Raw genomic sequence first — 23,296 nt, 5'->3', positions numbered from 1 at the left:
ATGTTATTTACCAAATTGTTTATAGATTTAGATTATATCAGAGTAACAGATGAATTTGGATGTAAGGAATAGCATTTTACAGACTGTGAATGTTTAGTGATGTTTGAGTGAGTATTTGAATGTGAGCCGTCAGACTCATTATTGTTGTAACAATGAAATATTTGTGTAACGGTCCCAAGCCCGGATAAATTGGGAGGGTTGCGTCAGGAAGGGCATCCGGTGTAAAATCTGCGTCAGATCAAATGATGCGGATCAAAAACAGAAATTCCATACCGGATCGGTTGAGGCCCGGGTTAACAACGACCACCACTGGTGCTGTTGTCCAACAGGGCATTAGTGGAAATTGGACTACTGTTGGGACAAGGAGGAGGAGGAGGAGAGGGGGAAGAGGGTTCTGAAGCTGAAGGAGAGGAGGTAGAGCAGGAAGGTGGAGGCTAGAGTTGGTACATTGAATGTGGGCTCTATGACAGGTAAAGGGAGAGAGCTAGCTAATGCGATGGACAGGAGGAAGATAGATATACTGTGTGTACAGGAGACCAAGTGGAAGGGGAGCAAGGCCAGGAGCATTGGTGGTGGCTTCAAACTCTTCTATCATGGTGTAGACAGGAAGAGAAATGGAGTAGGGGTAATCCTGAAGGATGAGTTTAGTAAGACTGTAGTGGAGGTAAAGCGAGTAAGTGACAGGGTGATCTGTGTAAAGTTAGAGATTGATGGAGTGATGATGAATGTCATCAGTGCTTATGCTCCTCAGGTAGGTTGTGATGTGGAGAAGAAGGATTCTGGAGAAAGTTAGATGAAGTTGTTTTGCAGGTTCCTAAAGAAGAGAGAGTGGTTATTGGAGCAGATTTAAATGGACATGTTGGTGGAGGGACCAGTGGTGATGAGGAGGTGTTGGGTAGATACGGTGTTAATATAAGGAATATGGAAGGACAAATGGTGGTAGATTGTGCTAAAAGGATAAAGATGGCTGTAGTTAACACTTACTTTAAGAAAAAGGAAGAGCACAGGGTAACATATAAGAGTGGGGGAAGATGCACACAGGTCGACTATATCCTCTATAGGAGACGAAACCTGAAAGAGGTTAGTGATTGCAAGGTGTTACCCGGGGAGAGTGTAGCTAAACAGCATAGGATGGTGATATGTAGGATGGTTTTGGAGGTGAAGAAGAGGAAGAGAGTGAGAGCGGAACCTAAGATCAGGTGGTGGAAGTTAAAGGATGAGGACTGTGGTGTAAAATTCAGGGATGAGGTGAGGCAGGTACTGGGTAATGGTGGTGGTGTTCTGGATACCTGGGATGAGACTTCAAATGCAGTGAGGGATGTGGCTAGGAAGGTACTTGGTGTGACCTCAGGACAGAGGAAGACCGACAAAGAGTCGTGGTGGTGGAATGAGGAAGTTCAGGAAAGTTTGAGAGGAAAGCGGTTGGCTAAAAAGAATTGGGATTTTCAGCGAGATGAAGAAAGTAGACAGAGGTACAAGGAGATGTGTCGTAAGGCAAAGAGAGCAGTGGCAGAAGCTAAAGAGAAGGCATATAGCACGCTGTATGAGAAGTTGGACACTAAGGAAGGGGAAAAGGATCTGTACAGATTGGCCAGACAGAGAAACCGTGATGGGCAGGATGTGCAGCAGGTTAGGATGATAAAGGATAAAGATGGAAATGTGTTGTCTGATGAGGAGAGTGTCTTGGAAAGGTGGATGGAGTATTTTGAGAAACTGATGAATCAAAAGAATGAAAGGGAAAGAAGGTTAGAAGAGGTAGAGGTTGTGAATCAGGAAGTGCCTCAGGTGAGCAAGGAGGAAGTAAGGGCTGCAATTCGGAGAATGAAGTGTGGTAAGGCAGTTGGACCAGATGATATTCCAGTGGAGGTATGGAAATGTTTGGGAGAGACAGCAGTGGAGTTTTTGACTGGGTTATTTAACAGAATCTTGGAAGGTCAGAAGATGCCTGAGGAGTCGAGATGAAGCATAATGGTGCCGATTTTCAAGAATAAGGGTGACGTTCAGAGCTGTAGTAATTACAGGGGAATAAAGTTGATCAGTCACAGCCTGAAAATCTGGGAAAGAGTAATGGAAGCTAGGCTTAGAGGAGAGGTAGAGATCTGTGAGCAGCAGTATGGTTTCATGCCAGCTAAGTGCACCACAGATGCTATGTTTGCTTTGAGAGTGTTAATGGAGAAGTATAGGGAAGGACAGAAGGAGTTACATTGTGTGTTTGTTGACTTAGAGAAAGCTTATGATAGAGTACCGAGACAGGAGCTGTGGTATTGTATGAGGAAGTCAGGAGTAGCAGAAAAGTATGTGAGGGTAGTGCAGGATATGTATGAGAACAGTGTGACAGCAGTGAGATGTGCGGTAGGAATGACAGATGGGTTTAAAGTTGGGGTAGGACTACATCAGGGATCAGCCCTGAGTCCCTTCCTGTTCGCAATTGTCATGGACAAACTGACGGACGAGGTTAGGCAGGAGTCCCCTTGGACTATGATGTTTGCTGATGACATTGTGATCTGTAGTGAGAGTAGGGAGCAGGTGGAGGTGAGCTTGGAAAGATGGAGATATGCTTTGGAGAGCAGGGGAATGAAAGTGAGCAGGAGTAAAACAGAGTACATGTGTGTGAATGAGAGGGCAGACGGTAGACAGGTCCAGTAACAAGGAGTTGATTTGGTGAAGGTTGACGAGTTTACCTATTTAGGGTTGAGGGTACAGAGTAACTGAGGAAGTGAAAGAGAGGTAAAGAAGAGAGTGCAGGCAGGGTGGTGTGGATGGCATAAAGTGTCTGGGGTGATCTGTGATAGAAGTGTGTCGGCTAGAATGAAATGAAAGATCTATAGGACAGTAGCAGAGTTGTATAGTAACGAAGAAGAACTACTTCACTACTGTACTTAAGTACTAAAATGCAGTATCTGTACTTTACTGGAGTATTATTTTTTTCTCCTACTTCCACTTTTACTTCACTACATATTTTCCATCAGTTTAATACTTTTACTCCGATACATGTTTTACGTGCTGTATAGTTACTCGTTACAATTATAAACATGTTAGTTGGCGCTGTCATCGGGTCAAGCGATCAGGCTGTCTCATGAGAAAACTGCGCATGCTCCGGTCGCGTCTCGTTTACTCTGCTGCTGCCTTCACTCAACACTTGAGCTTCGTAATCTAGGTTCACTTGACACGTCGTGACTGCCGTAAGGGTCCGCGCGGCAAAAATGGTGCAATCGCGGTGGCTCTGCCCATGCGCGTTGGCCACGCGCGCGGTCGCGTCGCGAGGTCGTGCACCTCTCGATTTTTGTGCGTGCGAAGTTACAAGGTGGAATAGACCCTTTCAAAGTTTGTATACAAAGATGACGTCACAAAGATGCGCGCACATATTGGCAACGGAAGTGTAGCATTTTATCATTGACTTGCGTTAGCATCAGCACTGTTTTTTTAAATATGTAGTGTTGTTCAAAATAGAGATGTCTGGTTGTTGTGTATACGGCTGTTCGAACCGTTATTCGTCGGGTAAAGGTTTATAGTTTTATCGAATACCATCTGGATCGCGTCCATTTCAGAGCAATAGGAGACGGCTATGGCTGCAGGCTATTAACAGGGTGGACTGGACAGAGGACATCATAAAGAATGCCCGCGTCTGTAGCGCCCATTTCATTTTAGGTCAGGTGGATTTTCGTACATTTATTTAATTCAGGATGTCTGGTTATAACTGTCAATTACTCGGCGAGGGCTTAAAATAAAAATGGGCTTGTCCGAAGTGCTATTGCTAACTAGCTAGTGCAAGCACTTTCGGATTTCACGTATGTATTTCATACATTGTATATGCATTGTCTATTGTATATACACATATGAGATTTATAATTTCATTTGCCACGTTTATTAAACTGAGTACAGTAACAAATAAAATATTTTTCTACAATATATGTCTCTGTACTTTTTTTTTATCATTGTAGCATGTTCACCAAAATAATCACCTAATTTCATCCAGTGACTTGTAGGCGCGCAGTTTCTCTTTAGTGTAAACGCTAGGTTTCTCAATCAAATAAGTAAAGATATCTGGCCACTGAACTGGAGGCCATTCTGACAAATCATTCTCCCATTCTAATATTTTGTAAGGATCTGGAAGAATTTCTCCTGTCGGCAGGGTGAGTTTGCTCATATAAATGATACGATCTTGATTATTAAGCTGACTGACGTAGAGACTTACAGTAGATTCGGCTATTATTGAGAGACTTTTATTTTGAAAGATCGAATTAAATCTAAATACCTGCGTATATGCATCATCATTGTGTGAGGATAATAGTGCAATAATGTCTTGCTACACATACATACAGTGCTTGAAAATAGTAACGTTTATTATCTTGTTTATATGGTAAAGAATTTGGATCTGCACTGTGGTCCCATGGGACAAATCTCCACTTCCGTTGCCAAAATGCGCGCGCATCTTTTTGGTGACGTTGCTCATGAAACCGTCTATTCATGAACTTTGAAGGTTCATTTTCAGTATTTTCCAGCACCTTCAGCTTAATTTACATATTTATACAAATACACGTATACTTGAAATTATTCCAAATAATTTGCTTTTTATCTCATTAAAAGAGATGGTACCGTGTTTGGTAACAGCAGAAGTGCTGCATAATAAGCTTGTTGGCGTTTTAATGTACATATATTGGCACCTTCCACATCATCAACATCGAGTGATTGTGGTGGTGATGATGAGGAAGGAGACCACCCTGGCCCTAGAGACAGTGTTTGCGTTTGGAGTGAAAGTAAATTCCTATAGGATGAAGTGCCATCTCTGCCTCCCTAAAGAGGGTGAAATATTGGCCTTCAAACATTCACCTTCGAACTTGAAGAAACATCAATGTAAGTTACAAATATTACGCACAGAAGACCCACCAGCTTTAGCTGTCAGTAAGCGCTAGTTAGGTTAGATATATTAGCTAACTAACCTAATTATGTTCATGACGCGCTGCAGTATTCACTTAACATTAGCTGGCAATCATAAAGGCGATGTGACGCTGAGTTGTGTTTTTAGCAACAGTAAGCCGTGTCTCTTTTCATGCTGACTAATCATGTGTCCATTTTTATAGTGTAGTGTTTTTATAGGGTAAGGGCATTTAGGGTAAACGCAGGGCAGTAGGCTCACCCTTAGAATCAGAATCAGACGGACGGATTTTACATCCAAAATACACCTCGTTTTCTCAGCTAAATTAAGGCGAATTTGTACTTCTGCGTCAAACCTACGACGTATCGGGACATGTGTTATCTGGTTTTTGTGTATGAAGTGTTAAGCCCAGTTAAGTTGCTACTTGTTTGTACATACAGAACACTTGTATTTGTGGTTTTTGACATCTTTGATTTGTAAGTGATATATAAAAACAATTGATAATCAAACTTTGACGGCTTTCTTTAATTAATTCAAAACACAATACTTGTACTTGAGTAATAAATTTTAGAATAAACTACTTGCAATACTTAAGTACAAAAAATGCTGAATACTTCTGTACTTCTACTTAAGTAAAGTTTTTAAAGAACACTTCAACTGCTACTCAAGTCAATTTTTTTATAGAGTACTTGTACTTTTACTCAAGTATGGGGCTCTAATACTTTATACAACACTGGACAGTAGTGAGACCTGCTATGTTGTATGGAGTGAAGACAGTGGCACAGACAAAGAGACAGGTGAGGGAGATGGAGGTGTCTGAGATGAAGATATTCAGATTCTCATTTGGAGTGACGAGGAAGTATAAACTCATTTCTGATCCTATTAGAGGATCAGCACGTGTAGCATGTTTTGGAGATAAAGTTAGAGAAGCGAGATTGAGATGGTTTGGACATGTACAGGGAGGGAGGAGAGGTTTATAAGTAGGAGGGTCTTGAGGATGGAACTTCCAGGCAAGAGGAGGAGAGGTAGACCTAAGAGGAGGTTGATGGATGCAGTGGTAGAGGATATGAGAGTGGCTGGTGTGTCAGTGGAAGACATTCAGGATAGGGCCAGATGGAGGAGTTTGATCTGCTGTGGCGACCCCTAAACGGGAATTGCCGAAAGAAGTAGAATATAGACCACAAGAAGACTGTCTCATTCATAAAGGGCTGGTGTGACTCAATGATTTTGTTCTATTTTCTGTTTTCTATTTCTATTTTAATGATTTTCGTAAAAGACAATACAATACATGAAAATTGGTTCTGTAAATTGTGTTTTAATTGTATTTATTACACACAATTCTTACTAAAATATTCCAATAAATGAAATATTGACAACAAACAGCTATATATTTGTGTGTTTGTTTCTATTTATTTTGCAGATGACACACACCATCTCTCAGATCTGAGGATTGTTCTGCTGGGGTACAGAGATGCTGGGAAGAGTTCAGCAGGAAACACCATCCTGGGCAGAGAGGAGTTTGAGTTAAAGAGAACTGCTCAGTGTGTGAAGAGACAGGGAGAAGAAGCAGGGAGGGAGATCACTGTGGTTGAAGCTCCAGGATGGTGGAGGAATAACACTGTAGAGGAGAGCAGTGAGATACTGAAACAGGAGATTGTGCTCAGTGTGTCTCGGTGTCCTCCAGGACCCCATGTTCTACTGCTGGTTTTATGTGTGGGAACAACATGTAAAGATTATGTGGGACACATGCAACTTCTCACTGAGAGAGTCTGGAGTCACACTATAGTTCTGTTCACATATGGGGACTATCTGATAGACACACCCATAGAGGAGTACATTGAGAGTGAAGACAGCGCCCTCCAGTGGCTGGTTGAGAAATGTGGGAACAGGTATCATGTTCTCAACAATAAGAACAGGGGTGATGACACTCAGGTCACAGAGCTGCTGGAGAAGATAGAGGAGATGGTGGCAGCAAACAGTGGCTGTCATTTTGAAATGGACAGAAAGATTCTACAGGAGGTGGAAGAGAAGAAGAGAATATTAGAAGAGAGAGGAGGAGAGAGGATGATGAAGGTGCAGAAACAGAGAGAGGACATCAGAGGGGTTATGGGTAAGTTTCTGTTTTTTGTTTTTATAACTCCAGTTATATTCTTTCTGAATTTTTAATCTTGTGCCTGGTCATAAAATTAAACTACTTGATGATCTTATGAACACTGTAAGAAGACTACTGTGAAATTTACAGTAACTTGCTGGCAGCAATTAGCTAATAAGTTGCTGTAATCAATTTCACAGTATGCATACTGTACATTTAATCACAGTACTTACGGTTCTTACTGTAATTTTTATCACAGTAAAATTACTGTATTTTTTATTACAGTAATTATTAAACTACTGTAAGAGCTTACAGCTTAAAATTACTGTATTCATTTTAATATAGTAAATTAATTACTGTAAAAAGGATTACATACTGTAAAATGAAGATGACATTGTTGTCCCACAAAATTCAATTTATTGTATTGCTTTGAATATTTTAAAACATTTTAGAACATTTGAACATTAAATAAAATTTATTATTTTATTATTATTAAAAGTGCCTTTCATAAACACCCAAGGACACTGTACAGATAAAATGGGAGAAAGGTCAGGTACAGCAGTAAATAATATAAAACAATTAAGAGATATTAAAAGCAGTCCGAAACAGGAATGTTTTCAGTTCAGATTTGAAAGTCTTGAGTGAAGTGCAGGAATGCAGGGAAATGGGTAGTGTTGCACTTTCAACCTTTCCTTACCTTAGCACAGCATGTTCGTTGATTGCAAAAGAAAACATTACCAGTCTTGTCTTTTAACTTTTTATTAAAAATAAACAGAGATCTCTGGAGAGCTCACAAAGCCTAATCATGTCACCCCATGTGCAGCTCTGAAGCTGTCTGGTTCTGTCACCATTATATATGCTTTCCTCTAAACATAGGAGCTGCAAGTTCCTACAGCTGTCTCTATTCTGGAATTGAGGTCTTACTACCTGGCCTTACCACATAAGGTCATAGTGAGCCTTCTCTTACACATCCCATTTTAGCCTACTGCAAACGCATAGAGTATTGGAAAAGGCACACAAGCGCTTACACCGACATTCTTACTAACAAGCAACTTGATCCTTAATATAATGTAAGCAAAACATATAGTGATTAATATTAGAGATTTGATTAATACTTTATGACTAGTCAAAATATATAAATTATGATAAGCTGTTGATTCAATACTGTAATGTAAACAAACTATAAAGGGATTAAAATGAAAACCTCAACAGTAGCGAGTTCCAAAGCTTTGGGCCAGCAACGCTGAAGGCTCGTTCACCGAACCCTTGTAGCCGGACTGGAGGAACAACCAAGAGGTGAGCATCAGTGGAACAGAGAGAACGTGCAGGACAGTAGCGTGAAACTAGCGAGGACAGGTAAGGGGAGGCCAGGTTCTGTAGTGAACGGAAGACCAAGAGTAATGTCTTGTACTGAATGCGGTATAGGATGGGTAGCCAGTGAAGTGATATCAGTTTTGGGGTGATGTGCTCAGATGCTTTAGACCGTGTCAGGACCCTGGCAGCAGAATTCTGCACATGCTGGTGCTTCTTGATTTTACTGGCCGGCAATCTGGCCAGCAGAGCATTGCAGTAGTCCAGTCGACTCGTAACAAAAGCATGAACAAGAGTTTCAGCAGCAGAGTCAGTGAGTGAAGGGCGGAGTTTAGCGATGTTTCTTAGATGGAAGAAAGCAGTTTTAGTAATGTTATTGATATGGGCTTCCATTGGGAGAGCTGAGTCCAAGATAACACCCAGATTACGGACAGTAGGTGATGTGGATGTAACGAATCCAGGAATTGAGATGGATGGTTGAACAAGTTTCCGTGAGGAGTGGGTGAGGAGGCAATGAGAATGGCCTCAGACTTGCTATTATTTAGATTGAGAAAGTTCTTTGCCATCCAGGAATTGACATCATGGAGACAGCTGAGCAAGGATCCAGGAGGTTGTAGATCAGAGGGCTTTGAACAGACATAGATTTGGGTGTCGTCAGCATAGCAGTGGAACTGGAGGCCATGCTGTCATATGATATTACCAAGGGGGAGGGGGTAGATTATAAAAAGAAGTGGGCCAAGGACCGAGCCTTGAGGTACTCCAGACGTTACAGCAGAGCACGTGGATCTAAAGCCGCTGAGGGAAACAAACTGCTGGCGGTCAGAGAGGTACGACTCAAACCATGATAGCACCGTATCAGATAGTCCAGTCCAGAGTTTCAGCCGGGTCAACAGTGTAGAGTGGCAAACTGTGTCGAATGCTGCGGTGAGGTCAAGTAGAACCAAGATGTTAACTAGTCCAGAATCGGCTGCTAATAGAAGATCGTTCATTACTCGGACTAAAGCAGTTTCAGTGCTGTGGTTACTCCTGAACCCAGACTGGAACTGCTCAAATAGATTATTAGATGATAAATAGTCCTTTAAATACAAGGTACAATATTAAATGTGGAACTCCATAAAAACTCAAAAAGCTTTAGAAATAAAACAATTAAGTTCTTCCTTTCTGGGCTGGGGAATCCTTGAATTGGGTCTAAAAAGTCGCTGGTCTTCAGTACTTGGTACTCACGGCTAGCAAAAAAACGAGTGATGAGCTTCACTAAATGCAGCTAGCTGGCACACCAACACATACATGCTAGCAAACACTAACGTTTATGCTGTCATGGTGCTCCTACAGCAAACTGATGGTTATACACTAAATGTCACAAAATAACAAATTCTATCAAAATGTCATATACAGTGAGTAAGTTGTGGTAATTTAACGCACATTAGCAGCTAAGGAAGGGGTCTCTCTAACCTTTCCCTCTCCCAGTGCAGTGTAGGATTATGTAGCAGAGCAGCACCTTAGAATGGTGGAAAAGAGAGCTGATCAACACCGGCTTCATGTTCATTTACACTATACTGAAATAAACTGATGAAAGCAAAGCTTTCAATGCTATTTATCTCGCTTCGCACCAGTTACTACCTCGACACAGACTGTTTATTAGCTGAAAGATGCGAGCTAAAAAAGGCTCGGCTAATAGCGTTAGCTGAGCTAACCATTAGCACTAGAAGACTGGCTGCTGGTGTACGTGCCTACAATAAAAACAGTGATTTCAACGCGGGTTAATATAAACCCGCGTTAATTTTCATCGCGGGTTTATTTACAGTATATATAGTTATACAGCGAACTACACAGCATGTATCAGCTATGAAGGATATTAAGACATTATCCTCTGTCTGTGTGGATGTTGCCTACCATTAGCAAAAGTGGATTTCTGTTTAAATTGCTGAATAAATCCAGCTCAAAATTACTGTATTATGATTCACAACAAAATTATATTTACTGTAGAATTCACCCGCCACTGAATTTTGACCATGATGCTTTGCAGATTTACAGTAACATGCTGTAAACAGGTTCTACAGTAAGAATTTTGCATAACTACAGAAATTGATTACAGTGAATGAATGAATGTTTCAATTTATATAGCGCCTTATCTAGATACCCAAGGCGCTTTACAATTGTTAACACAGCTACGTTACAGACAACCAATCACACACCGGCGAGAAGCGGCAGCCAATTGCGCAATGCGTACTCTCTACTGGGATCCACAGCCCCCGGGGGGACTGAATGGGGTGCAGGAAGGGGAGAGAGGACAGACCCTAGTGACAGAGCACCATCCACCACTGGGCACACAAGCACACACACATTCATGCACACAAACTCAGACAACAACTTGTTTTTTATTGAACAGAGAGAGACACAGACACACACTCAGGGAGAGACACAGACTCAGGGAGAATTTGTCTGGGACTGCCAATTTACCTAACCTCCATGTTTTTGGACTGTGGGAGGAAACCGGAGATCCCGGAGGAAACCCACGCAGACACGGGGAGAACATGGAAACTCCACTCAGAAGCTTGTGAAGCTGTTTTCATTCTCCTAATCAGAACTTTACTGAGAACTTCAGACACTCGCATAACAACGTGCTACATATTGGAAATTATAAAATTTTAAAATCTAAACATGGATATCATTCCATTTGGTAGTTTTAGTTCTGTTCTCCTGTACATGAACGCTCGCTGGTATGAAAGAATAAATGACTGGAAATAGATATTGCTTGTAAATGTATTTTTAAAAACATCAACAATGTCCTGAACAATATTGCAATATATTTTCATGTAAAGACATAATTCAGTTTTAGTCTCCTGCACATCTATAATCAATCATAAGTTCCTCAGAAATGAGCCCCATACTATATTACCTCAATGATCCTGACGTAGATCATGTAACGGAACAGAAGCAGCAGGACGCAGGATGATGGGACCTGCGGGATATACAGGGGGGGAGAGAACAGGGAACAGGTGTGTGTGCAGATGAGAGGGTGTGTCAGTAGGCGGGGCACTGTGAGCAGGGTAGTGTCTTGGTGCGGTTATGTCTGGATGTGGGCGTTTCCCCAGAGGATTTGGGGTGGCCTACCGTGACAGACCAAAATTAAAATACTGAAATAGATGTTATTTATCAAATTATTTATAGATTCAGGTTTTATGGGCGTAACAGATTAATTCGATTGTAATGAATATGTGGCAAGCAGGACTAACGAAAAACAAAAAAAAAGAAAAAAGAAAGAAATGCACCACACTACACTACACCACCTAGGGGAATTTCACCCCAAGGAATTACACTAGGGCAAAAGAAAGCCTCAGTACAAAACAAGACAATTGAAGAAAAATGCACGCAAGATCAACACCACTGGACCAGAGATGTAGTTCCAATTATTTATAAAAAAAAAAAAAAAAAAAAGAAGTGAAATGTCCCATATTTGTCAATTGTGATTTTTCACTGAAATTGAAATTTGTCCTCCGCATTTACCCATCTGTGCAATTAGAACACACACAAGTGATGGTTGACTCGCGGCGTGTGAGGGTGAAAGACCCCGCGCTGTGGAAGTTAACGTACGGGAGAAGGAGATTTTCACCTAGAGAAATTTGAAATATAATCTATCGATGTGATAAAAGGATAGAAGAAACACCAGAGCATCTTCCAAGAACAAAACCGAAAGTTTATTTTTAACTACAGTCGAAACTGAGCGGAACTTCAGCAGCGCAACGGTAAGGCAGAGCAACGGCTCTGCGTTTCTAACGGCAACCGAGTAGCAGCGACCGGACAGTTGTTAGCAAGCGCTAACAACAAAACAACAAAAACAACAAAATACCGGTGCTGATACATACAACTGACAACAGACAGTTAAAGACAACATCACCCAAAAATGAAAAAAACGGTTTCCAACGGCCATTCGTTAAGTAGAACTTGCTTCCCTACCTACCAAACCATTGAGACTGTGTCTGTTAACCATGGCAGATATAGGAATAACAGGGCGATATGTTTTAAAAATCCAATTAAAATGAAATTAAATAATCAACATGAAGTGAGCAGCAATATTAAGCTAAGGCTAGGACTTCTAAACATTAGATCGCTTGCATAAAAAGCTGTGATAGTAAACGAAATAATCCCAGATAACAGACTAAATGCACTCTGTTTAACAGAGACATGGGCTAGAGTAAACGAATATGTAAGTTTTAATGAAGCAGCTCCTCCTGGATACAGTTACGTTCATCAGCCCCGTATCACAGGGCGTGGAGGTGGAGTAGCCACAATATATGACACAGATATAGGTTTTACTGTAAAACCAACCACCTCTATAAACTCATTCGAAGCTTTGATAGGTGAAATAGGCAATAATCTCATAGGCAATAAAACAAAGCTTAAACTAGTGACCATCTATCAACCACCGGGTCCTTACTCAGAATTTCTTAAGGAATTTGCCAAGTTTCTTTCGGAATTAGTCGTAACAATTGAAAGATTTGTAATTGTGGGTGATTTCAACATTCATTAGGAAAATGAATCAGACCCACTGAAAACCGCGTTCGATTCCATCCTAGACTCAGTAGGTATAGCCCAAAATGTGACAGGACCTACTCACCGCTGTAAACACACCTTAGACTTAATACTTACTTATGGGTTAAACATAGAACATTTGGCAATTATCCCCCAAAATGACGCCATTTCAGATCATTCCCTACTGATATATGAAATAGCTTTATACAATTTACATCAGATGCGCCATATAAAAACCACACGCACAATCACATCCAACACCGCAGCAACATTTATTAACATACTACCAGAGCTACCGAACACTATGCCATTGCAGCCCAATGAATTAGAACAGGCAACACAACAGTTTTATTCCACACTCAGCAATACCTTAGACAGTGTAAATCCAGTTAAAACAAAATTAATTAGGGAGAAAAAGCTTGCACCATGGTATGACGACCACACTCGTCTTCTAAAACAGGCAGCTCGAGCAGCAGAGCGCAAATGGAGATCCACCTCACTAGAAGTGTTTAGAATCGCATGGAAAGACACCGTAGTCAAATATAAACATGCCCTAATAAAAGCTAGAGCCTCATATTATTCGACACTAATAGAAAACAACAAAAATAACCCTAGATTTCTCTTCGCGACTGTATCAAAACTAACAAGAAATATCAATGACACTAGTTCTAATGCGGCACTTACACACACTAGTGATTAATTTTTTTACTTTTTTAGTAATAAAATAACTCCAATCCAACCCCAGTAGTATAGGTATTAGTAACTATGCATCCGAAAATATTACTGAGCTAAATGGCTTTGATCCTATATCGCAAAAAGAGCTCGCAACACTAATTCATTCGTCTAAGCCTACATCATGTATATTCGACCCAGTTCTTATAGATCATTACAATCCAGCACGCTCACTTCGTTCACAGGACGCAGGGTTATTAACTGTTCCTAGGATCAAAAAGATCACAGTAGGTGGAAGAGCCTTTTCTTTTAAAGCTCCACAACTGTGGAATAATCTTCCTGCCTTTATTCGGGACTCAGACACAGTCTCGATGTTTAAAACTCAACTAAAGACTTATCTGTTTAGTTTGGCCTTTGAATAATCTGTTACATATTTACCATATCACATATCTTTTTTCTCCGATGTTCACTTGGGGAGTAACACTGCAGTTGTAGCCTACAATTCCAGTATCATCTCTCCGACACGGAATGAAAACCTGGCGTTCATCATAAGATATTTTCATTGACTATCAATACCCAGAACTTTCATTCTAGTTACCTTATTCTTAGCCTGATTGTGTGATTTATTTGTAGCTTGTGTATTGGTCTGTATAATTAGTTTTTGTGTAATTTGTGTGTTAACGGGCCGCCCAATGGAGGATGGGTTCCCTTTTGAGTCTTGGTCCTCCCAAGGTTTCTTCCTATTCCACACCATCTAGGGAGTTTTTCCTTGCCACTGTCGCCTTTGGCTTGCTCATTAGGGATTTGGACCCATAGTATCGTTAACCTTGTAAATCCTGTAAAGCGCTTTGTGACAACATATGTTGTGAAAAGCGCTATACAAATATATTTGATTTGATTTTTGATTTGATTACTAGGGGGCTGTGGTGCACACATGCCCAGAGCAGTGGACAACCCTAGCCAGGCACCTGGAGAGCAGTTGGGGTTGGGGTTAGGTGCCTTGCTCAAGGGCACCTCAGTCATGGCCTCAGGCCTGGGAATCGAACCCACGACCCTCCGGTCACAAGATCAGTTCCCTACCACAGGAACATGACTTTAATAATGTAAAAATATAATTTCACAGACTCACAATTGACAAGTAAAACCGAGAGGGAACAGGGCTGCGGCCTTGGTCATTAAGAGGGGAGCAAGGGGATCACACCTATACTACACGCTCACCGTGACCACACCACACATCACACTCAGAATACTCCAAGCTACCAAAGCTGTGCCCAAGATTCCACCACCAGGTACATCTGCCTCTATGTGGCCTGCAGCTCCAATCCAACCCCAGTAGTATAGGTATTAGTAACTACGCATCCAAAAATATTACTGAGCTAAGCTTCGATCCTTTATCGCAAAAAGAGCTCACAACACTAATTCATTCGTCTAAGCCTACATCATGTATATTCGACCCAGTTCCAACCCGTCTATTCACAAAACAATTAAATAACAATTAAACAAATCCAAAACACTGAGGGAGGACCAATAAACAAACAAAAAACTTCCTCACAGAGCTAGCAGGTAGTGTATTTTAAACTACAAGGTTGCACTGTTCAGTTTTGCATCGGACACAATCAAGGAATGCCAAACAGAGCACTACTTAAGGCATGAAGATGTTAAATGGTCAGAAAGGACAACGCCAGACGGGTTTAACTAAACTTAATTCTTTTATATTAAACTTTAAGGTATACAGGTTACAGGGTTCTGATCCCCATTGAGATGTTTGCATGATCCTGAGCACAACAGAAATAAATACAATAAATTAAATGCTGTCCATGACGTTACTCTAACATACACACCATACTGCTACTTACTAAAATCACTGCTACACACACCTGACAGAGATTAACTGGAGTTATACAGATTACCTAGGCAGTGCGTGTAGGCAGCGTGTGAGGTACAGGTTCACTACGATCTACTAAATAACGTTAGGATATACAAAATGTGCCCTAATACTGACTGAAATCAACTTAAATGACAATATTTGGTTACTTACATGGGTCATTTATGCACACAAACACCTGGATTAATCGGATGAAGGAGCAAAACATTCTGAAGTTAGGTGACATAAACAAGGCTTCCGAACTAACCAAGATGGAGGCATACGTAATGACATAACCTAAACTAACGATGTCAAAATAAGAGCCATTAAGCTGAAATCAGGAAGTGCATTAAATAAAACAAGGAGAACCACATATCACACGAAAAGTCCATAGCCTTTTCTACAGATACACCAACACAACTCAACACCCTCCTCAAACAAAACACATGAAAAAAACGCTTTGCAGCGCAAAACCATTTAAAGAAACGACAAAAAGAATCGCACTGCAAACCACTGCAAACAAAAGGGAAGAAATAAAAAACCACTCAATCTCAACCAAATCCAACATGCAAAACTAAAAAGTCGCTGCCAAACCAAGCATAAAAACTAGGGGTGTCCTGCAATAGTCGCTGATTCGACTATAGTCGACTATACCCCCTAGTCGACTATGAACGTCATAGTCGAATGTACCATTCTAACTGCATGGGGGTGCCCAAGGATGCAGCTAAGCATTAGTTGTTACATGAAATGTCTTTGTTTTCGTTATATATAGCCTTTTGTCAAATAAAATCATCCCAATTTCTGTTAATAAATATTTTAAAATGATGTTTGCACATTAACAATAGGCATCTTCCTTATTACACATTAATAAATCACACCCTGCTGTTGCACAATCCAAACTAGCGGAGCTGAACACGGTACAGAATACGCGCAGCATCTGCCGAGATTATAATGCAGGGTTGCCAACTCTCACGCATTGAGCGTGAGACACACGCATTTGACCGTTTTCACACGCTCTCACGCCACACTTCCGATATCTCACGCCGAAAAAAAAATCCAGTTTATTTACCTCTGATCCACATATGTTTCAATGAGTTACTATCGCTCTGGCGCCATCCACCGGCGATCGATAGATCACGATATAACACTTAATTTGTGTCAATTTTATGTTCGGGATCCCGTTTAAGGTGCTCTTAAAAAAAAAAAAAAAAAAAAAAAACCCGATTCGACTATTAGTTGACTAAAGGGAAAATCTGACTAATCAGATTCGACTATGAAAATCCTTAGTTGAATACACCCCTAATAAAAACGTAATAGAACAACCAATAAAACGCATGAAACTTGGACAACACAAATCACAAACACCCCCCCCCAAACAAAACAGCAGCACTGCAGGCTAGCAGGCTACTGGAACAATGCAGCAAACTATTTTCGGGCGAAAGTCTATAACGCTGTTGTCTTCCTTCCCCCTTGTGATTGGAATCCGCTCATACCTTCAACAGCCACCGCAAATTCCACAGCATACAGCGTGATGACTTTAAAAAAGGGGAATGGATTTAAAATAAATCCCTTCATTAAAAATGTCAATAAGAAGTGGGCCTACTTTACCTAAAAGGCTGTTTGCAAAGTGCAAATGGCACCATTGGTAGATATTGGCACAGTATTTCCAACGACGCGCCCACCGAACTGCGACGAAACAGCAGAACACGTTAGTTCTCAGCCCATAACACTCACCAATAGTCAGACGCCAAAAGAAGCTCCATACCGCAAAGGTATTGAGCTAGTCCACCAAAGGAAGCCAGGCCCAACCACGTTCACACTGTCACTGTTAGAGGTGCTCAGAAACACTGGACCACAGAGAACGGAGTCTGCCCCAGTAACCACACCCCCGTTATTTATAATCCCCGAATAAACCTGCCTAGCGACTCACGCAGCTCCACCACAATTTGCAATTAGGGGGAATTAGTGGGATTGCCCGAAAATCCCACTCTGCCACAAATAGCATTTTACAGACTGAATTTATTGTGATGTTTGAGTGAGTATTTGAATGTGAGCCATCAGATTCATTATTATTATAACAATGAAATATTTGTGTAAGGGAGGTAAAGCAGCAGGAGGAGACGTAGGAGCTGGTTCGTCTTTAATATCCATAACGGAGTTGAAATGTACAGCTCACACGTGAAGTTAAAAACAAAAGGTGTTAAAGAGTGCTGCAGTTCCAGAAGTGCTGTTTACATAAACCAGCGTTTCTCAAAGTGTGGGGCACGCCTCACTAGTAGGGCGCATGGGTATTGCAGGTGGGGCGCAAGCAATTGGAAGAAATGAACCTTTCTAAAGCCTGGTTTATACTTTCGCGAGTGACCGTAGCACGTGACTCTGCCCACCTCGCGCGAACCTGCGCAAACGGTGGAAGCGTTTATACTTTCTGTGTGCAGTGTTCTCCGAAACACCCCTCAAAAACAGGGGAAGGAACATTTACCTGATGAATTTTTATGTTGCTTTGTGTTTCAGGTTTGAAAGTGCTGAAATTTAGGCAAAAGTACTTGAAAATGCTTGAAATTGTAACTACTTCATTTCACAAAATTCGAAAGGTGCACGACCTCGCGAATCGACAGCATGCGAGACCCTTGCGGACGGGCGGAGCCACAACATTTACGTAATTTCGCTCGCGACGCGTCAAGTATAAACCAGGCTTAAACCAGGCTTAAGCCTGTCGTTTTAATGCCTGTTCGGTTTTCATAAGCCCCGGATGTTTAAAACGTTCGCCCCCCCTCAACAAATCACGTTCGCCACATATACCCTGACTGGCACATGAAGGGAAACTCCGAGCAGTCTGACTCGTGCAGGCGCTGTTGCTGACACTCTCTCTCTCTCTCTCTCTCTCTCTCTCTCTCTCTCTCTCTCTCTCTCTCTCTCTTTCTGAGCTGGAGGACAATAAACAACAATAAATGATGGGACGTGCAGGGCTAATTAACGGAGAGAACAAATGAGGAACATGTGTGAAACAGAGAGCATCAGTAGACAGGAGATTGTGAATGAAGGAGTGTGTGAGAGGTGAAGTGTTGGGTCCTGGGCGTCTCCCCTGAACCCCGGGACCAGCCTACCGTGACAATTTCTTTAAACTATGTTAATTATTATAAAATTCTAATATTATTTTTGTAGTTTATAATATAGACCACAAGAAGACTGTTTTCATTCATAAAGGACTGGTGTGACTCAATGATTTTTAGGGGTGGGAATCGTTTACTATCTCACAATTCGATTAGATTCCGATTTTGGAGGCCACAATTCAATTCAAAAATAGATTTTCGATTCAAAACGATTTTCGATTCAAAAAACGATTTGATTTATAAAAATGTCTGCTTCAGTCTATAAAATCTGCATGATCTACTACAGTCTGCTTTGCAAGACAGAAAGACAAAAAATGTCAGAAAATTTGAAAATACAGAAAATACAGAAAATTAAGTGTCTTTCACATTTAAATTACAAAACTTAAGTGCTTTGGTAAAATAAAATGGTTTTTGTTGTTACCAAAATTCTTGAGCTTCATTTTGCGAGCTGTCAGGGCTGGCTCGGATGCAGTTCCCCCAGCCGTCGCTAGGGACACCAGAGTCAGTCCCAGACTAAACCGACGTAACCGTACGTTCTCAGCCAGTCTCTGCTTTCTCTGTGATTAACCGTACGTTCTCAGCCAGTCTCTGCTTTCTCTGTGATTGCTTATCGTTTAATGGTGTCTCGCCACCTCTCTGTTATGCTTTCTCTTTACTTATTTGAGTATCTCATGCGTCGCTTTCTGACCCATCTCAAGTTTTCCCAATCCTGTATGTCTTCCTATCCGTTTTGCCTTTATTTTTGGGAAGGGTTTTATTTTGCTGCAGCGTTTTTTGCCAGTTACTTCTGCTGCTGTCCTTGGTTTAGTTTTCGCGTTGCATTTATCCGCGCTGTTTTTTACTGTTGTTGTTTTGTTTCTTCCTCCCGTCTCACTACGGTTGAGTGTTATTTTTCACGCGTTGTATTTTCCGCATTGGTTTTTTGTTTCTATTTACTCCGTGCCCTCACGGTTTTTCTTTCGATTCTCTTGCGCGTTGAGTCTTCCGTGTTGTTTTGTTTGTTCGTTCTGGGTCGCTGTGCTCGTTTCCCTCTCGCTAATACATTTGACAAGTGTCAAACGTCTTGATCTTGCGAGCCGGCACTTGGGTCCATCCTTCTCTATATTAATTCTCACCCTTCTCTATATTAACGCTCCCGTGCTCACCGGGTTACACAAGCCTTGCACACAAGCTACATTGTGTCCAGTTCAGTCTTCCCCGGCATTCGGTAAAAACCAAAATGAACCCATATTTTTGCCTTAAATGAAGACCGGACAGGTTGAATATCTCTTTCCTCCATGTGTTTTGAACCTTTTCCGCGCATGAGTGTGTCCCAGAACATGCTGCGTAAAGTCTCGCGTAATTTTGTAATTACGTAACGTGAGACTTCACCACGACTTAGAATTGATTTTGGGACATTTAAAATCGATTCTGAATCGTAATAAATGAGAATCGATTTTTGATATATGAATCGATTTTTTGGCACACCTCTAATGATTTTGTTCTATATTCTGTTCTGGAGCACCTAAAATTTTAATATTTTAATGAATTTAGTAAAAGACAATACAATACATGAGAATCGGTTCTGTAAATTGTGTGTGGTTAATTGTATTTATTACACACAATTCTTATTAAAATATTCCATTTAAAAAATATTGACAACAAATAGTTATATATTTGTGTGTTTGTTTCTATTTATTTTGCAGATGACACACACCATCTCTCAGATCTGAGGATTGTTCTGCTGGGGTACAGAGATGCTGGGAAGAGTTCAGCCGGAAACACCATCCTGGGCAGAGAGGAGTTTGAGTTAAAGAGAACTGCTCAGTGTGTAAAGAGACAGGGAGAAGTAGCAGGGAGGAAGATCACTGTGGTTGAAGCTCCAGGATGGTGGAGGTATGAACCTGTAGAGGAGAGCAGTGAGATACTGAAACAGGGGATTGTGGTCAGTGTGTCTGTGTCCTCCAGGACCCCATGTTCTACTACTGGTGTTATGTTTTGACAGCCTGTTAAAAGAGAAAATGAAAAGTGTGTTAGAGGGACACATGAAACTTCTCACTGAGAAAGTCTGGAGTCACACTATAGTTCTGTTCACATATGGGGACTATCTGATAGACACACCCATAGAGCAGTACATCGATAGTGAAAACAGCACCCTCCAGTGGCTGGTTGAGAAATGTGGGAACAGGTATCATGTTCTCAACAATAAGAACAGGGATGATGACACTCAGGTCACAGAGCTGCTGGAGAAGATAGAGGAGATGGTTGCGGCAAACAATGGCTGCCATTTTAAAATGGACAGAAAGATTCTACAGGAGGTGCAAGAGAAGAAGAGAATATTAGAAGAGAGAGGAAGAGAGAGAAGGATGAAGGTACAGAAACAGAGAAAGGACATCAGAGGGGTTATGGGTAAGTTTCTGTTTCATTGTTGTAACTCCAGTTATATTCTTTCTGAATTTTGAATCTTGTGCCTGGTTAAAAAATTAAACTACTTGATGATCTTATGAAGCTTTTTAAAATCCTCATAATCAGAACTTCACTGAGAACTTCAGACACTCTCATAACAATGTGCTGCATGTTGGAAATTATCAAATTTTTTAAACTAAATATGAATATCACTCCATTTGGGAGTTTTAATTCTGTTCAATCATACCACACTGCACTGATTCAGAGCTTCAGGTTAGAATGCCACTACCAACTGTCTCCTGTACATGAATGCTCGCTGGTATGAAAGAATAAATGACTGGAAGTTGATGATGCTTTAAAATGAATTTTTTTTTTAACTTTAGTCCTGAACAATATTGCAATATATTTTCAAGCAAAGACTTCATACAGTTTTAGTCTCCTGCACATCTATAATCAATCATAAGTTCCTCAGAAATTAGCCCCATGCTATATTACCTCAATGATCCTGACGTAGATCATGTAACGGGACAGAAGCAGCAGGACGCAGGATGATGGGACCTGCGGGATATACAGGGGGGGAGAGAACAGGGAACAGGAGTGTGTGCAGATGAGAGGGTGTGTCAGTCGGCGGGGCACTGTGAGCAGGGGCGTGTCTTGGTGCGGTTATATCTAGGTGTGGGCGTTTCCCCTGAGGAATTGGGGCCGGCCTATACCGTGACAGATCAGAATTTAAAATACTGAAATACATGTTATTTACCAAATTATTTATAGATTTAGATTATATGGGAGTATCAGATGAATTTGGATGTAATTAACAGCATTTTACAGACTGTGAATGCTCAGTGATGTTTGAGTGAGTATTTGAATGTGAGCCGTCAGACTCATTATTGTTGAAACAATTAAATATTTCTGTAATGGAGGTAAAGCAGCATGAGGAGACGTAGGAGCTGGATCATCTTTAATATCCATAACGGAGTTGAAATGTGCAGCTCACACATGAAGTTAAAAACAAAAGGTGTTAAAGAGTGCTGCAGTTCCAGAAGTGCTGTCTACATAGACAGATAGTTGAAACTGGCACATGAAGGGAAACTCTGGGCAGTCTGACTTGTGCAGGTGGTGAATCTCTCTCTCTTTCTGAGCTGGAGAAATACACATCACTGAACGATGGGACCTACAGGGTTTTTAAGGGAGAGAAAAAAATGAGGAACATGTTTGAGCAGAGGGTGTCAGTAGACAGGAGACTGTGAACGATGGAGTGTGTGAGAGGTGGAGTGTTGGGTCTTTAGCATCTCCTTTGAACCCCGGGACCGACCTACCGTGACAATTTCTTTAAATTATATTAATTACTATAAAATTCTAATATTATTTTTGTAGATTACAATATAAACCACAAGAAGACTGTCTTATCCATAAAGGGCTGGTGTGACTCAATGATTTTCTTCAGTTTTCTGTTCTGGATCACCTAAACTTTAGATATTTTAATGAATTTTGTAAAACATTTTTACAATGAATGATAATCTGTTCTGTAAATTGTGTGGGGATAATTGTATTTATTACACACAATTCTTATATAAAAATATTTCAATTGTTTTAAATATTGACAAACAGCTATATATTTGTATGTTTGTTTCTATTCATTTTGCAGGTGACACACACCATCTCTCAGATCTGAGGATTGTTCTGCTGGGACACAGAGATGCTGGGAAGAGTTCAGCAGGAAACACCATCCTGGGCAGAGAGGAGTTTGAGTTAAAGAGAACTGCTCAGTGTGTGAAGAGACAGGGAGAAGTAGCAGGGAGGAAGATCACTGTGGTTGAAGCTCCAGGATGGTGGATGAATTACACTGTAGAGCAGAGCAGTGAGATACTGAAACAGGAGATTGTGCTCAGTGTGTCTCTGTGTCCTCCAGGACCCCATGTTCTACTGCTGGTTATAGATTTAGACACAACTTTTAAAGGTAATGAGAGAGATGTACTAGATGGACATGTGAATCTTCTCACTAAGAGAGTCTGGAGTCACACTATAGTTCTGTTCACATGTGGGGACTATCTAATTGACACACCCATAGAGCAGCACATTGAGAGTGAAGACAACGCCCTCCAGTGGCTGGTTGAGAAATGTGAGAACAGGTATCATGTTCTCAACAATAAGAACAGGGATGATGACACTCAGGTCACAGAGCTGCTGGAGAAGATAGAGGAGATGGTGGCAGCAAACAGTGGCTGCCATTTTAAAATGGACAGAAAGATTCTACAGGAGGTGGAAGAGAAGAAGAGAGTATTAGAAGAGAGAGGAAGAGAGAGAAGGATGAAGGTACAGAAACAGAGAAAGGACATCAGAGGGGTTATGGGTAAGTTTCTGTTTCATTGTTGTAACTCCAGTTATATTCTTTCTGAATTTTGAATCTTGTGCCTGGTTATAAAATTAAACTCCTTGATGATCTTATGAAGCTT

At 41.0% G+C, this 23,296-nt stretch overlaps 1 protein-coding gene across 1 annotated transcript in view; it reads left to right on the top strand.

Moving 5' to 3' along the window:
- LOC143488804 (uncharacterized) overlaps positions 1–23,296 on the top strand; it is a 34,024-nt gene that overhangs the window by 2,168 nt on the left and 8,560 nt on the right. The window contains 4 exon segments of the mRNA XM_076987713.1: positions 6,297–6,986; positions 20,144–20,396; positions 20,398–20,846; positions 22,489–23,193. Of these exon segments, the coding sequence (XP_076843828.1) occupies positions 6,297–6,986; positions 20,144–20,396; positions 20,398–20,846; positions 22,489–23,193 (2,097 nt within the window).

Source organism: Brachyhypopomus gauderio, unplaced genomic scaffold (assembly GCF_052324685.1).
Source record: "Brachyhypopomus gauderio isolate BG-103 unplaced genomic scaffold, BGAUD_0.2 sc54, whole genome shotgun sequence".
NCBI classification, from domain to species: domain Eukaryota; kingdom Metazoa; phylum Chordata; class Actinopteri; order Gymnotiformes; family Hypopomidae; genus Brachyhypopomus; species Brachyhypopomus gauderio.
The sequence above is the reverse complement of the archived record's forward strand: the minus strand, read 5'-3'. Positions and strand labels throughout refer to the sequence as shown.